Source organism: Amia ocellicauda, chromosome 14 (assembly GCF_036373705.1).
Source record: "Amia ocellicauda isolate fAmiCal2 chromosome 14, fAmiCal2.hap1, whole genome shotgun sequence".
Classification (NCBI taxonomy): Eukaryota; Metazoa; Chordata; class Actinopteri; order Amiiformes; family Amiidae; genus Amia; species Amia ocellicauda.
Window position 1 is genome coordinate 23,664,072 of NC_089863.1, and position 16,530 is coordinate 23,680,601.

The following is a 16,530-nucleotide window of genomic DNA, read 5'->3' on the forward strand; positions in this document are numbered from 1 at the left end:
GGGGCTGGTGCTGGTGTCCATTCAATCTATGTACAATTATTCCTTTTAGAAATGTGTTTAAGTACAAAACAGGTGTTTTGAATACTTTTAATGCAACCATTAAAACAAAACAAATTGCAGGCAAGTGAATTGAAATTCTGTAAGTGTTGATACAGGAAGCCTGAGGCATGTTAAAAAAGATAAAGCATTTCGGCCCCTCGGTACACCCACGGGAAAAACCCCAGCAGAGCTTCTACTCATTGTCAGGATATCACACACAAACTTCGACTTCACTCGAACTGAAGAGGGATACATGAGTTCTCTGAAAAGAGATTCATATTTTAACTGAATTCAACCAATTGATCTGATATTTGTTAAAAAAAAAAAACTATGATTATTTGTATGCCAGTGATCAAGTGATTAAAATGCGATTACACACAAATTAAATCTGCCAATGCCACTTATGACCAATTCTGCTGGTAAACATGCTTCAGGACTGGCAACTTAGAAATCTAAGATAGTTGTACTTGATTATTACTCTCTCCTGTGATTCTCCTTCAACCCTCTTAGTCAGTCGGCCGCCCACTGGCTATCTTGGCCTGCAGTCGGTCCCAGAAGGCCGGACGCTGTCTCTCGTCCTGCGGCCAGTCCAGGTAGGTCCTGGTCTTCACCAGCCGGGCTAGCCTGTGGTGGGCCGACAGCAGCACCGGGGGGATCTCCTCCAGGAACAGCAGCATCAGAACGTCTCGCCGCTCCACCTGCAGCCGGTAGGTGGCCAGTCTCATCTCCAGGGAGCACCAGCCGCTCTGGAGGGAGTGGCGGCTGACCACGCAGAGGGTTCGGCGGCTGCTGTAGATGCTGTCTGTGATGTTGTCCACCACGTCCTTGCCCGGCTGGAAGTCGCGGCTGTGCAGGCAGAGGCGCAGGAACGGGGGGCCTCGCTGCTCCAGGTTGGGCAGGAGCTCCTCCAAGACCCAGTCCTCGTCCTTCCCGCAGTAGGAGACGAAGGCGTCGAACTGGTAGCGCCTCCCCGCATCCCCTCGGCGCGTGAGGTTGGCCAGCCAGCCGCGGAGGATGTAGAACAGAGCCAGCAGGTAGGCGCCAGCCAGGTTATAAATCAGGACAGCGGACATGAAAAAGAGAAGGCCGCAGGCTGTCGACACAAACAGAATGAACTCTGTTTCGAAAACACAGCTGCCCTGCACAAACTGGAGGAAATTCGCCGTGCCTTTCGCCGCTGGGCACGTCACGTCTTGCAGGTCAGGCTTCCACACCAAGGCCTGCAACCCTGTCTGTGCCTTTGCCCAGGTGACAAACCAAGCGTTCTCGCAAAGGCAGTAGACATTGAGATGTATCAAATACAGAAACTTCAGGTCAGCCACGGCATCAAAGAGACCATTCCCCCAACTGACAGGGTTGGCAATATGGAGAGCAAAGGATTTCAAGGATGTGAGGTCCTTGGTTAGGCTGATCTCCAAGGAGGGGATCCTGCAGTTGACCATCACGAGAGTTTCAAGTTGGCTTAAGTTCCTGAAAATCAGGGGAAGATTGGGCTGCTCAAACAGGTTGATGTTCACAAGAATCAGGCGTCGCAGTTTGGTGAGGCTGTTCAGATCAGTGTAGTCGATGAATGTTGCAGACAACTCGGAGATATATTCAAAGTCTTTGACATTGGGGATGTACTTGGCCATGAAATCGGAGCCGCAAAGGAGTTGTTCAGTTTTAGCGTGGACCTCGATGACATGCTCAAAAAACGGTCTGTGACAGTCAACAAAGGAAACAGACCGCCCCCTCAGACTGAGAGTGAGGCCAGCACTGGGATGACTGTCACCCCCGATGGCGATATGAACAGAGCCTGTTCCCACATTTATGGAGAGGTCCGTCAAGTTCTCTGGCAGCCTCTTGAAGAGCGACGTCAAATTCAACATGGAGACCAAAGTTTCCAAATTTCCCAAACTGAGATCTTCCAAAGAAACTTGATTCTCAAAAGCACCCTCTTCTATGCGTGTGAGTGGGTTCCAATCCATAGAGAGCGACTTTAGGTTTCTTAAGTATTCAAAACGGTGTTTCTCAACCACAGAAATCTTGTTGTGCTGGAGATTCAAGGACCTCAGCCTCAGCAAGCCTTTAAAAGCATGTTCCTCGATTGTACTGATTTGATTATTAGACAAATCCAGGTCTGTCAGACTTGGCATGCAGGAGAACTGTCCAGCGCTGATGTTTTTAATTTGGTTAAAGGGCACATTCAGTGAAGTTAAAGCCACTGGCTCGGTCTGGAGTTCACAAAAGTTGGATTTTTCTAAAACATTACATCGAAGAGACAGAGTTGAAAGGTTTTCAATTAAATGTATAAAATCTGAATTTGGGAAACTACATTTTGTAAATGAGTGTATTTCCAGGACTTTCAGACTAATACAGTTTTCAGGTGATAAAACTGAGATGTTGAGGTTTTCGTGAAAAAGTACTGTAAGGTGTTGTATAGAAAATGCAAATGCTGCTTTACACACTATTTCAAAATCTTCTACAAACTCCATACACTGGAGCATGTGGATCCCCCTTAATCCAGATTGCAGAAGATGAGTGAGTGTTAGTTTTTTGCAAGACATCATTAAGACAAATACATCACTGAAATATCCCAACGCACCCGTTTCTATATTTTCCAAATTGTCCAAAAACAAACTGACATTTTGGACATCAAAGAAAGTTGGCATCTTTCCGTCAGTCTCGTGTGATGTTGTGCAGTTTTGCAACGTCAGATTTTTAATTTCAAGGTCAAGCATAAGGACCTGTAGAGACGTGAGATTTTGAATTCTGCACAAGACATCCGCCAAGTTTGCAACACCGTCTTCCGTTACTGTGAGTTTGGACAGCAGTGGAAATTCATTAAAAACGGATGGGGTTGATTGTAAAAATCTGAAACCACACACCTGCAGTTCCACCAGCCCAGGCAAACTGGTGAATGTGTTTGTTTCGAAAGAAGTGTTACATTGTTGAAGTGAACGTATAGCCAGATACTGCAGACTAGCCAGTCCATGAAAAGCACCCGGATGTATCCGAGTAAGACAGCCATCAATACTCAGTTGCCTTAAAGAAGTAAAGCGAGACAATGCGTGGGGCTGCAGCACGGTGGTAACCACTTTGTTCTCGATGCAAAGGGTTTGGAGGTGAGATGGAACCTCTGCGAGATCCTCCTTAAAATCGATGACCTCATAACATTGGGCAAAATACTGCTGCATGTCACAGGAGAGGTGAGATTTTAAAATCGGCGAATTATCCAAGAATTCCTCCATCACAACACACTTTTTCCCGATCCGAGCCGCCGCCAGAGGCATCCGGAGCAACGCTGCTCCAACCACCACACACAGACAGAAGACTCTCATTGCAGCGGGATGTGGTTCTGCTGCTGGTGAAGACCGGGCTGCTGCTCGTTGCTCCTTCACAGCAGCAGGACTGGCTCGGCTCCAGCGTGTTTCCACTGTCAGAGAGGAGCAGTGAGCCGCAGTCAGCGCTTTACAGGAACCCTGAAGAGGCAGGAGAATGCATTGTTAGGGCTGCCTTGCAATAAAGCACACACACAAACTGATATCTCACTGGCGATGTCAGTAAAATATACACATATTTGATCTGGTTCTATTGATTGTAGTTCTTTAAAACTTTGTATTGCAATGCCTTTGTGTCTGTAGCTGCTGTAGGTTGTATTATAACTCCATTGTGTCATAATGTTTATTGTTGTTATTAAGCACCTCTACACAGTGTTCAGTTCCTTAAACTGAATTAATAAAGCACTTGTGTTATTAATTAGGATTCATCCTGTCTTGGGTAACAAACAAAAATAATTTATTGAAGGCATTAATATAATTCAAATGATAATAAAATAATACCATACAATTCCCTTTTTTGACAAACAAACAAATAAACTTTAATTTCATGCTGAAAGCGGAAAATGCAGCTTTTCGTAAATTTCGGGTTTCAACAAGTACAATAACCCTCCTACTTCCAGCTCCAGTCCAGAATTATGCTGGCTGTATTGCCCTCTCAAGGCATGCTGTAGTACATCTGTAATGTAATGGAGATGCCTTGTGGAGATCAAGCAATAATGATCTCATTTTGAAACTCACTTTCAAGAATGCAGTTTCTCCAAACGCAGGCCAGATGGTGATTCTCCATTCCCCCGTGTTTGAGTGGCTTTTGCAGTCCTGATTGTCTCGGTGTTTGCTCTGAAGTCCCCTTTATTTAGATCCCTTTTAAAATAAAATGAAGATGTCCTGTAAACCTCAAGGGATTCTCATCTGCTGCTCAGTCACTTCCTCCTGTTTAGGCTGCGTGGAAACCCTCATTTCAGCAGCAGCTCCATTAAGTGCATGCAGTCAGTCTGTTTTAGGGCTGTTTCTAGGCTTTTGGGGGCCCTAAGCAGGATTTTATTTGATGCCCCACTAACCATAGCCAACTTGGCATAACATGAAACTAACACAGGCTTATTAAGTCTACCCTCTTGTAAACGTGTACAGCTCACGTGCCCATTGTAGGCGCTTTCGGCAGTGGACAGGGGTCAGCATGGGCACCCTGACTGGTCTGCGGCTACGCAGCCCCATACGCAACAAACTGCGATGCACTGTGTGTTCTGACACCTTTCTATCAGAACCAGCATTCACTTTTTCAGCAATTTGAGCTACAGTAGCTCGTCTGTTGGATCGGACCACACGGGCCAGCCTTCGCTCCCCACGTGCATCAATGAGCCTTGGCCGCCCATGACCCTGTCGCCGGTTCACCGCTTTTCCTTCCTTGGACACTTTTGATAGGTACTGACCACTGCAGACCGGGAACACCCCACAAGAGCTGCAGTTTTGGAGATGCTCTGACCCAGTCGTCTAGCCATCACAATTTGGCCCTTGTCAAAGTCGCTCAGATCCTTACGCTGCCCATTTTTCCTGCTTCTAACACATCAACTTTGAGGACAAAATGTTCACTTGCTGCCTAATATATCCCACCCACTGACAGGTGCCATGATAATGAGATTATCAGTGTCATTCACGTCACCTGTCAGTGCTCATAATGTTGTGGCTGATCAGTGTAATTATATATATGTATGCCTATAGCCTAATTTAATTACTAATATTAATTAGTTTTGTTTTCCCATCTCCCTTCCTGAGTTTAGTTTGCCAGATTGAAGAAATGTTGAAGGGAAAAAAATAAAAAATGAAAATAACTCATCCACACAGGGAGCCTCTGCCTTGATCCATGGTCTCCAAACACCAGGTCTTTGTTTCACAGGTCTTGTTCCAGTAATCTTTTATAGAGCTCTTTCCAGTCGGGTTCCTCAATCCACGGCTTCACTGCCCACCTTATTTTCAGTATGCTCTGTTCAAAACTCCTTCCATGTGTCTCTCTGTTAAGTGCTTTTACAGCAGGAGAGAGTCCGAGGTGCAGGTGACAGTAATTAGGGAGGTGATGCGGGGAGTCCATGTGGGAATGTGACCCGGAATGTGTTAATTAACTGATTATCTAAAATAGACACATGTGAGCCAATAAACACATTCAAAACAATCAAGGAAATAATAGTCAAAGAAATCAGAAACAAGCTTAATTAATAATGGAAAATAACAAAGAAAAACAGTGACCACACATTAATCCAAGTGACAAACCCAACAACAGGCAATAATTAATAAAGTAATTAATGCCAGTCATGACACATATATACATATATATAAGTTGATATGCACCTGTTTGTGTTTCTTTTTATTTTGGTTTGCTGTGGATATGTACCAGGCAGGGCAAGAGCTGTAAAAATAAGAAAATACATTAGTTAATACTGTGGCATTATTGAATGCGGACTCTAATTGATTACTTACCTGTTCAGATCCTCTCTTTTCCCAGACATACTGCTTGGCATCCTGAAGAGGGAGACTTGCCAGTGAAGTGAAGTGAAGTGAAGTGACTTACCTGTTTTTCACAGACGGGTCCCATGAAGCTCCATTGGAATCTGTAGGGAAATGCAACATTTAGCATTTTAGTATTTAGACATTTTAACTCATATTGCCTGTTTTATTAAAGGCATTTTCGTTTGTTTAGATTTTAGTTGATTTGTATCATATTTCATTGAGATTCCCAATTGTATTAATTGTTTCATTGGCAGCTACAAACTTCTTACCCTGTGCTTGCTTGTGCTTGTGTATACAAATTGAAATTACAATAAAACCGTTGTCTTGTTGGTATGACAAGATCCAAACGTCCTGCGTGGGGAGGGTGTGGGGAGTTCCTCAAATCAGTTTAAGTCGAGATGGCGCAGTCCAGGGTTCTAGGCTTATGCACCCTATAGCCTGGGACACTTGTATGAACAGCTACCCACATCAGTCATTTTGGATAAAAACATCAGCCAAATAACTGTTATATAACTGCATGTTGATGTATTTTTATGGGATCAATACAAATATTCTTAAATATAATGTCTCCTATAATATGGTGCTGCATTATATCATGATGTGTTCTGTCTGGCAGAATCTGCACAAAGCTCGGTGGGTTCGCCGATTGCCCTCTCTGTCCTGGAGCTTGGTTGGTTTCCGTCCCCAAAGTGTGACCTCACTGGGAAAAAACACAAGCTTTTTTCCTTGCTTCTCATCAGATGAGGGGTTTCCAAAGTCAGATATTCAGGGAACTGTTAAAATATATATATATATATATATAATAAATAAATTGATGTACATCCAGACTTCCGAGACACCCTGTACCTTGTAATCAGGCTATTGCATCACCTCAAACTCTCCCTCTCTACTTCCTGTACCAACAACCCCCCTTCTTGTACAGGAACTTTGCCATCACTCTCAAACCCTCCTCCTCAACCCCCCCTGTGTGTTACTCAACAAAATAGTTTAAATTAAGTCAGGGCCATATAGAACATGACAGTGGTCACGTTTTTGAATTGAGAGACAATACCCCCAAAAAATGAAAAGAAAAGGTAAATAATAATTATATTCGTCATCATAAGTGTTTGCATGTTTACAGCACTAAACTAAGCCCAGTCCTGCTGCCAGGAGGCCACAGGGGTGGGTGGCCACCATATGCCACCAATAGCAGATGTTTCAGTATCCATTATCATATACACTCACCTAAAGGATTATTAGGAACACCATACTAATACTGTGTTTGACCCCCTTTCACCTTCAGAACTGCCTTAATTCTACGTGGCATTGATTCAACAAGGTGCTGAAAGCATTCTTTAGAAATGTTGGCCCATATTGATAGGATAGCATCTTGCAGTTGATGGAGATTTGTGGGATGCACATCCAGGGCACAAAGCTCCCGTTCCACCACATCCCAAAGATGCTCTATTGGGTTGAGATCTGGTGACTTTGGGGGCCAGTTTAGTACAGTGAACTCATTGTCATGTTCAAGAAACCAATTTGAAATGATTCGACCTTTGTGACATGGTGCATTATCCTGCTGGAAGTCGCCATCAGAGGATGGGTACATGGTGGTCATAAAGGGATGGACTTGGTCAGAAACAATGCTCAGGTAGGCCGTGGCATTTCAACGATGCCCAATTGGCACTAAGGGGCCTAAAGTGTGCCAAGAAAACATCCCCCACACCATTACACCACCACCACCAGCCTGCACAGTGGTAACAAGGCATGATGGATCCATGTTCTCATTCTGTTTACGCCAAATTCTGACTCTACCATCTGAATGTCTCAACAGAAATCGAGACTCATCAGACCAGGCAACATTTTTCCAGTCTTCAACTGTCCAATTTTGGTGAGCTTGTGCATATTGTAGCCTCTTTTTCCTATTTGTAGTGGAGATGAGTGGTACCCGGTGGGGTCTTCTGCTGTTGTAGCCCATCCGCCTCAAGGTTGTACGTGTTGTGGCTTCACAAATGCTTTGCTGCATACCTCGGTTGTAACGAGTGGTTATTTCAGTCAAAGTTGCTCTTCTATCAGCTTGAATCAGTCGGCCCATTCTCCTCTGACCTCTAGCATCAACAAGGCATTTTCGCCCACAGGACTGCCGCATACTGGATGTTTTTCCCTTTTCACGCCATTCTTTGTAAACCCTAGAAGTGGTTGTGCGTGAAAATCCCAGTAACTGAGCAGATTGTGAAATACTCAGACCGGCCCGTCTGGCACCAACAACCATGCCACGCTCAAAATTGCTTAAATCACCTTTCTTTCCCATTCAGACATTCAGTTTGGAGTTCAGGAGATTGTCTTGACCAGGACCACACCCCTAAATGCATTGAAGCAACTGCCATGTGATTGGTTGGTTAGATAATTGCATTAATGAGAAATTGAACAGGTGTTCCTAATAATCCTTTAGGTGAGTGTATATATATAAGTAAAATATTTTCAGAGCAGAGTCCAAAAAGAAAAAACAACGTATACTTACAATCACACACAGGTGCAGTGCAGGAGAGAGCAGAAAAATAAACTAGCACACTCTTTTGTGTGTTTCTTTAAAACAATGGTTCTCAACCCTGGTCCTGCTGGTTTTTACTTAACTGAACCTTAGTTGAAGAAATTATTTGACTTTTTAAAAAGTGTAACATAAAAAGTTGGTTCCTTGAAAAGATATGTTCTTATACAATGTTATACTCCTATTAAACTCCCTACTGTTTAAAATAATTAAAAGGCTCTGATTCAGGAAATAATTAGTTAAATTAAGTAATTGAGTGCTCAGAATAAAAAACAGAAGTGTAGGGGGTCCCCAAGACCAGGATGGGGAACCACTGCTTTAAAATAACTTATTTCTAAGTTAAAGTATATATTTTTTTCTATTAAAATATCTCTTTAGTCTTACCAACCTCACACACAATCACAATCATATCCTACAACAAGCAAAAACAGGAGATTTACACCAGAGCAAGACGCTGTTCCCAATTATCCAATTAACAATCAATTCAATGGTTTGCTAATTAGAGCAGATGAACTGGTGACTTAACATTAAACACAAAATAAACCACGCAATAAACTAAAGTGAAAAAATATAAAACCACAAAAACGGAAAATATGCGAGGGTTGCACTGCTGCCAGTTACACAATTTCCTATTCACACAAGTGGTATCCTATTATTAGAGCTGCCCGTGAGGTTTGGGATTTAAAAAATGAGGAATATGAATGTGCATGAATCATGTCAACTGTTCACAGCTCTGTTTATAAACGTTATAAACTGGTTTCACGTTTCCCTAACTGGACAGAACCACAAGGAAGGATTGTGTTTTTATTCATTTTTTTCGTTTCCCTCGTCTTTTCTGGAGATTTGCAGCACGTTAATGCCTGCAATTTTCTTTTCATTTTAATGCTTTCTTGTGTGTGTGTGTGTGTCCTGTCATTTCACTTGTTATGCTCCCCGGAATTTCCTGGATTTCTTTAGTCATATTTGCGTCCTGCTCCCCTATGATTACATTACTATTATGAGTATCAATAATTATTCCCAAAAACTTGCAAAACCAAGTGAAGGCTCTGTGACGTAACACTGGTCCAGGGCTGTTCCCCCACACAGATGATCATTAATTACTCGCTTACAGAAATGACGCCAACGGAAACCCCCAGAAGCGGCAGTTTGTCGGAGTACAGGGCGTACTGTGTGCAATTTTGGGACCCAGCCAGAGCCGTGACGCAGAGCTCAAATTGCGAGAGAGAGAGAGAGAGAGAGAGAGAGAGAGAGAGGGAGAGGGTCCGAATCTAACGGAACAACAACGAGACAGTTCAACGGGAGGTGAGTAAACCATACATTTCAGAAAACGTCACATTAATTTGATTTTAGCAAGCATGAATGATAATAATAATAATAATAATTATTATTATTATTATTATATAGAGAAATACGCACTTTTTGATGTTTTCAAAGCTAACTGCGTTTAACGGTAGTGTAAACCGTTAGTCTGGAGTTTAGTGGAGTTTATCTAAAGACAATACTCAAGTAATGGTTAACTTCCCAACTCTATGTCGTCTGCTAGCTTAGAGTAAGATATGGATGCCTTACTTGGGACCCGTGTGATCACCTATTCTCTTATTATAAAAAAAACGTGAACATTAATATGGAAGAGTTTAAATGTCTAACTTACTGTCTCATGTTTACCATTTTCATTGTCAAACTGTATATGTATAAGTAATGATGTGACACTTAAACGCTGATAGGACAGCAAAGCGCTTCAAATTATTCATTTAGGAGAAAGGCATTCTTTAGAAGTACAGCAGTTTAATTTTTGAGTTTTATTCAGTACACACTACTGTATATTGATTTCAAAAGTGAGCATATATATATATATATATATATATATATATATATATATATATATATATATATATATATATGCCGATCAGCCATAACATTATGACCACTGACAGGTGAAGTGAATGACACTGATAATCTCGTTATCATGGCACCTGTCAGTGGGTGGGATATATTAGGCAGCAAGTGAACATTTTGTCCTCAAAGTTGATGTGTTAGAAGCAGGAAAAATGGGCAGCGTAAGGATCTGAGCGACTTTGACAAGGGCCAAATTGTGATGGCTAGACGACTGGGTCAGAGCATCTCCAAAACTGCAGCTCTTGTGGGGTGTTCCCGGTGTGCAGTGGTCAGTACCTATCAAAAGTGGTCCGAGGAAGGAAAAGCGCTGAACCGGCGACAGGGTCATGGACGCCAAGGCTCATTGATGCACGTGGGGAGCGAAGGCTGGCCCGTGTGGTCCGATCCAACAGACGAGCTACTGTAGCTCAAATTGCTGAAAAAGTGAATGCTGGTTCTGATAGAAAGGTGTCAGAACACACAGTGCATTGCAGTTTGTTGCATATGGGGCTGCGTAGCCGCAGACCAGTCAGGGTGCCCATGCTGACCCCTGTCCACTGCCGAAAGCGCCTACAATGGGCACGTGAGCATCAGAACTGGACCACGGAGCAATGGAAGAAGGTGGCCTGGTCTGATGAATCACGAGTTCAAGGTGTTGACTTGGCCTCCAAATTCCCCAGATCTCAATCCAATCGAGCATCTGTGGGATGTGCTGGACAAACAAGTCCGATCCATGGAGGCCCCACCTCGCAACTTACAGGACTTAAAGGATCTGCTGCTAACGTCTTGGTGCCAGATACCACAGCACACCTTCAGAGTCTAGTGGAGTCCATGCCTCGACGGGCCAGGGCTGTTTTGGGACCTACACAATATTAGGCAGGTGGTGATAATGTTATGGCTGATTGGAGTATATATATATATATATATATATATATATACTGAAGGATCTTTATTTTTTAATTGGGCAAAGGACACAACTTTTGGTGTCATGAAGCAGCTCTCAGTTTTGGAACGTGTAGAACGCACATAACCACACAGAACGTATAGAAAGGAGCTAGAAGTTAGTGACTAGTGACAAGAGAGGGCAGGTGAAAACATCGTGAACAAAGTGTCAGACCTGACGTCACAGTTCATAAGGTCACTCTCTGTGTGTGTCTTCTTCTCCCGCTCTCCTTCCAGCAAATCCTGACTAGCTGTTCAAGATGACCAGCTCTGACACCACTGAAGGGGGCATGAGGATGGACAACCAGGTGCACCCAGAGGTCCAGGACACTGTGCCCACCAGCGCCCCCCTGGCCCAGGCAGGACTGCCTCATGACTACACCTCCCCAGGGTCTGCTGCTCTGAAGCGCTTTGTGAAGGGACAACCGACAGCCCTGGGGGTGAGTGTGGAGAATATGCTCAGATCAATCCAGAAATACATGAATTCATGGACATTTGACTTACCTGCGTTCGCAAGTGATAGTGATAGTTTTGATAGTGATAGTAAGTGATAGTTTTGTGTTGAATCCAAAGACCAGGTGACCGCTCGGTTCTAAAGCAGAAATAAAGTCTCTTTAAACGTGATGCTTTCTTTAGAACAATTTCTCCATCGCCATTGCTCCCTGTGTATAAACTGTTCCTGAGCACATTGGTGAGTCAGAATTATCCTAAACTGCCCATTCTCTTCATTGCCAGTTGCTTCTGAAGACATTTGGTATAAAACAGTAGGCAAAATAATACTCAAGCTGAATGGCACCTCAGGACCCAAGTGAACTGTGTAGAGGAGATCGACAGGAATTGGTCAGTTGAATGACAGCAGTGGGTACCAATTAAACAGGATGTTCAGTTGAAATGCACAAGTATGATTAAGGTTTTGTGGGACATTACGATTTTAAAATGCTTTTTAATATATATATAATAATTTCGTTTCAGTTTAACGTTTCACCCAAATAACAGAAATGCTTATTTTTACATTTCTGTCCATTTTGTAAAAAAAAAAAAAAAAAATCCCAGTTTCACCTCTATTGTGGATGTGCCCAGCACAGAAGTTGCTGAAATGTTCATGAATTGGACCATGTGTACCTAGTTTCTTGAGGCTTGGAGGCACTGGGTATTTTCAGACAACGATTCCTCAGCCGGTGGAAACTCAACCCTTTGTCTGTGCGCTCTGTCCTCTCTCTCCATGACCAGGTCGTCCAGATCATGATCGGGCTGTTCACCATCGGCTCTGGAGTTCTTCTGGAAGGTGATACGAGGAGCTTCGCCTTTTACATCTCGCTCCCGTTTTGGCCCTCGTTGCTGGTACGTGACATTTGTGTCCATGAGAACTTGAGTTGCAGCTGTTCAGTACAGAAAAAATGAAAACGTTTGCTGGTTGGATTATTGGTTTCATACATGGCGAGATTTCTATTAAATCTCTATTAGATCTGTAAATACTCTTTTGGTTCAAATTATGTTATAAAGCTGGTTCCTTTTATAGCTGATCACGCAACTGCAGATCAGATCGCCTTTATCTGGCAGCTCACCCAACTGACTGCAGCCGTGCCAGCCACCGTTCACTCTGCACCGTTCTTAATCAGCGAAGCAATTAAAGGCACACTCTGTGCACAGCTGACTGCCCACACTTTGCTTCATATGCTACACTGTGTTGAAGCTCAAGCATGACATATAAACCTGTGAAGTGATCGTGTGTGTATTTGTGTTCTCTCTCTCCAGTACATCATCTCCGGGGCTCTGAGTATCGCGGGGGAGAAAAGTAAGAGGAATAACACCTGTGTGGTGAGTACAGACTGGCCTGAGAGTCTACTAACCCTCCAGTCAGTGGAGGGAACGGGCCACGTTAGGTTAGATTAAATATGTGTAATCACGCTATAGGAGAAAATACAAAATAGGCAAAACTCGAGTCAAGATCCAAGAGAAATAATAACAGTAGCTAATGTTCATTTAATTTTCTTGTGTCTAATTATTTCATTTATATATTTTTTCTTCCAGATCAGAGCAGCCCTGACCACAAATATCATCAGTGCGGTGATAGCCGGCATCGCGATCAGTATCTTCAGCATCGAAATTACAGTCAAGCCCACTTTTTTCAGGGTAATGATTATTTTTGTTCTCTTCCTGTCGTCGCGTGACTGATCAGTCGCCCCTTGTTTGCTTTAACACGTGTGGATAAGTCCCAGTCAAAGTCCCAGTCAAAGCTGTGGTGAATTCCCACAATTCAGTTGCCCCTCCACATCAGGACCTGCAATTCAGCTTGGTCAGGTCTAGATGCCATACACACTAGACAATGACGCCACGTTTTCTTGCGGAGTATATCCTACTGCCTCGGGATATCGGTTATATTTAACCCGAGTACATAGACAACAAAATTATAATCCATAAATTATGACATTAAAAGTCAGTACTCGTATATCAAAATGTGCTATAGGTCTAAAAAACAAGTTCTCTATCATGCATTTTACAAAATGAAACGTGATCACAAAGACTACCAGCTTCAGAAAGAGACCTACTAAATAAACTCAAACCAACACTAAACTCTTTATTACGTAATATTTATGAGCCATATTCAACGCTTGTTTGTTTAAACTTGTCCCAATACCTGGTTGCTTATTAGATGAGAGTTATCATAAGACTAATGGTTCACTTACATGTTTATTAATCCCATGTAACCATGTATTATTGTGATTGTGATTGTGACTGACACAAACAACTATGTAAATATAAGCCAATAACACATTCCCTGAAGAACCCAAATGGGTAACACTAGGTGGAAAATGTATAACAGACTTTGATTTCTCATTTAACTTCACTTATATATTCAGACGGGTGACAAATTAATGGAAAAATCTGAATAAATGAGTGGTGGAACATAACGAATGCAGATGCCTCCAAACAGGTGCACTGCATGATACAATTAAGCAATTAACATCCCATCATGCTCTGTGGCATGTGTACAAATGCTGAACAGCCCAGTTGACCTCGATTTTGGATCAGGATGGCAAGAGGAAAGGATCTCAGTGACTTTGAAAGAGGGGTCATTATTGGGGCACGAATGGCAGGAGCTTCAGACACAAAGACGCTCAACTGGCTCGTGTTCTGGACAAGCGGGCGAGTGCATGTGTGGGACACCAAGAGAACGGGACAGGCCTGACTGCTGGACCCCTACAGTGAGGGGGTCCGGAGGCTCTGTTATGCTGTGGGGGGTATTTTCCTGGCATGGTTTGGGTCCATTTGTCCTCATTACAAAGTTGAGTGATCAGCTTTATCCTATGGGGACACATTTCTATCCTGATTGAGCAACAGTGGAAATATCGCTGAGGTCAAACTCACAGTAATGCACAACTCTTGTTCTTCGTGTTCTTCTGTTCTTCCCAGGACAATATGTTTGGCCCCTTAAAGGTGATCTTGCTGACGTTGGCGGTCCTGGAGTTCTGCGTGGCCGTCTCCGTCTCGGCCTTCGGGTGCAAAGCTGTGTGCTGCGAAGACCCTGCGGTGAGAAACGAGGCTCTTTATTTCACAATTGGAAGTATTATTTGAAAAGCTTTTTTGGTTTTGAACTGAGGCAAATTTAAAAACGACACTCTTTGGCACATCTGTGTGGAGGATGGTGGATATTGCACGATTTACTTTCAGAGAAAGAACAAAAAAGCTTTGGAATCACCTTGTAACTGTGTTCAGGTGTGAACTGAGTTTAGCTTGAGATTTGTGTAACTGAAGTCTCTCTCTCTTCTTCAGTCTGTGATTGTCATCCAGTACCAGCCCAATCCTCAGCCAGGAACACAGCCCACTGACCCACCCGCTTGCATCAAGATCCCCCCTCCGGAGTACACGGAGTGAGGGAGAAAGCCAGGCAACTGCAGGGTGGGGTTGTGAGAGATGGAAACGCCAACGTCTTCCTGCTTTAATTTCTGTGCTGGTTTTATTCCACACTGCAACTCAAGCCGTGCAGTAGTTTTGCCTCTCTGGATTACTCCTGCCTGCGACGTGTGAGTCACTAATGTGTGTGTGTGTGTGTGTAGATATGTAAATATGTACTGAAAATATACTTTAAATATAAAATGAGCAATACACGTCTGCAAATGTATACAGTGTTTTGCTGATATACACCAAGCATTTTTTTTTATTTTATTTTTATTCACATGAGAAGTTTTTGCACCTCAAGACCTTTTTTTGAAAATAAACAAATGTAATAATAAAGGAAATTTTTGATGACTTTGGTCTGTTTTACATGCGGTGTGCGGACAGGATCTCTTCTCTCGCAATCAGGTTTTCTATGTCCACACACCTGTGGTATAATATCAGTTTTTTGCTTCCCATATTGTATGAGAGCACATCTTGACAGCTGCAATTCTTTTCTATAATATACATCAAGGCAAACTTCAGTCGCTTACCACTTATTTTTCTTTCTTTGAAATTTCCATTTTATACAATATTGTATAAAACTATTATAGCAGTATAATAGTATATTATGGTATAATACAGTATACTATAGTATTTGTTGTACTACTGTAGTAAGTAGTGTAGCACATCACAGGCAATAACATATACTATAGAAACTGTTATAGGGAATTTATTAAGATATGTAGGTTAGAGTAGTGAATAATATGGAATAATTACAATAATAATAGTCAGTACTAAAGCTCTGTGTATACGGATGTAATGTAGTATATAACAACATAAGAAAGTGTACAAGCGAGAGGAGGCCATTCGACCCATCGTGCTCGTTTGGTGTCCATTAATAACAGTGATCCAAGGATGTAAAGAAGTGTCTCCTGTTTTCTGTCTTCAATGCCTTGAAGCCCAATTTCCATGTGTGTCCCGGGTGCGTGTGTCCCTGCTGATCTGGAAAAGCTCCTCTGGTTTGATGTGGTCGATGCCTTTCATGATTTTGAAGACTTGGATCAAGTCCCCACGTAGTCTCCTCTGTTCCAGGGTGAAAAGGTTCAGTTCCTCAGTCTCTCAGTAGGACATTCCCTTCAGACCTGGAATAAGTCTGGTTGCTCGCCTCTGAACTGCCTCTAGAGCAGCGATATCTTTCTTGAAGTGTGGAGCCCAGAACTGTCCACAGTATCCAGATGAGCTCTAACTAGTGCATTGTACAGTCTGAACATCACTGCCCTTGTTCCCTTAACTCACTATTATTATTATTATTACCAGAAGTGGAATACTTATTAGTATACCATATTAAATTAATTTAATGTAGAATATATATGCTATTATTAGTAGAAGTGGAATACATATTAGTATATAAAACAGTATTTAACTAATTTAATGTAGTATATGCATTCT

At 42.6% G+C, this 16,530-nt stretch overlaps 2 protein-coding genes across 2 annotated transcripts; one reads left to right on the plus strand and one right to left on the minus strand.

Annotated features, from left to right (window-relative positions):
- Positions 1–55: 55 nt before the first annotated feature.
- On the minus strand, positions 56–3,494 carry LOC136768119 (toll-like receptor 12). The gene has a single exon (XM_066722172.1). The coding sequence runs from the start codon at positions 3,357–3,359 to the stop codon at positions 546–548; it is 2,814 nt and encodes a 937-aa protein (XP_066578269.1). The 5' UTR covers positions 3,360–3,494; the 3' UTR covers positions 56–545.
- A 6,109-nt stretch (positions 3,495–9,603) lies between these two features.
- Positions 9,604–15,453, plus strand: LOC136767444 (membrane-spanning 4-domains subfamily A member 4D). The gene is made up of 7 exons (XM_066721223.1): positions 9,604–9,687; positions 11,440–11,642; positions 12,433–12,543; positions 12,958–13,020; positions 13,234–13,335; positions 14,617–14,733; positions 14,977–15,453. The coding sequence occupies exons 2-7, from the start codon at positions 11,463–11,465 to the stop codon at positions 15,076–15,078; spliced, it is 675 nt and encodes a 224-aa protein (XP_066577320.1). The 5' UTR covers positions 9,604–9,687; positions 11,440–11,462; the 3' UTR covers positions 15,079–15,453.
- The last annotated feature ends 1,077 nt before the right edge of the window (positions 15,454–16,530 follow it).

Bases quoted from the DNA above. Each gene is read 5' to 3' on its own strand.
- LOC136768119 (XM_066722172.1), bottom strand. From the start codon at position 3,359: ATGAGAGTCTTCTGTCTGTGTGTGGTGGTTGGAGCAGCGTTGCTCCGG.
- LOC136767444 (XM_066721223.1), top strand. From the start codon at position 11,463: ATGACCAGCTCTGACACCACTGAAGGGGGCATGAGGATGGACAACCAG. The intron at 13,336-14,616 runs GTAATGATTATT...TGTTCTTCCCAG, and splicing joins TCAAGCCCACTTTTTTCAGG to GACAATATGTTTGGCCCCTT. The intron at 14,734-14,976 runs GTGAGAAACGAG...TCTCTTCTTCAG, and splicing joins TGTGCTGCGAAGACCCTGCG to TCTGTGATTGTCATCCAGTA.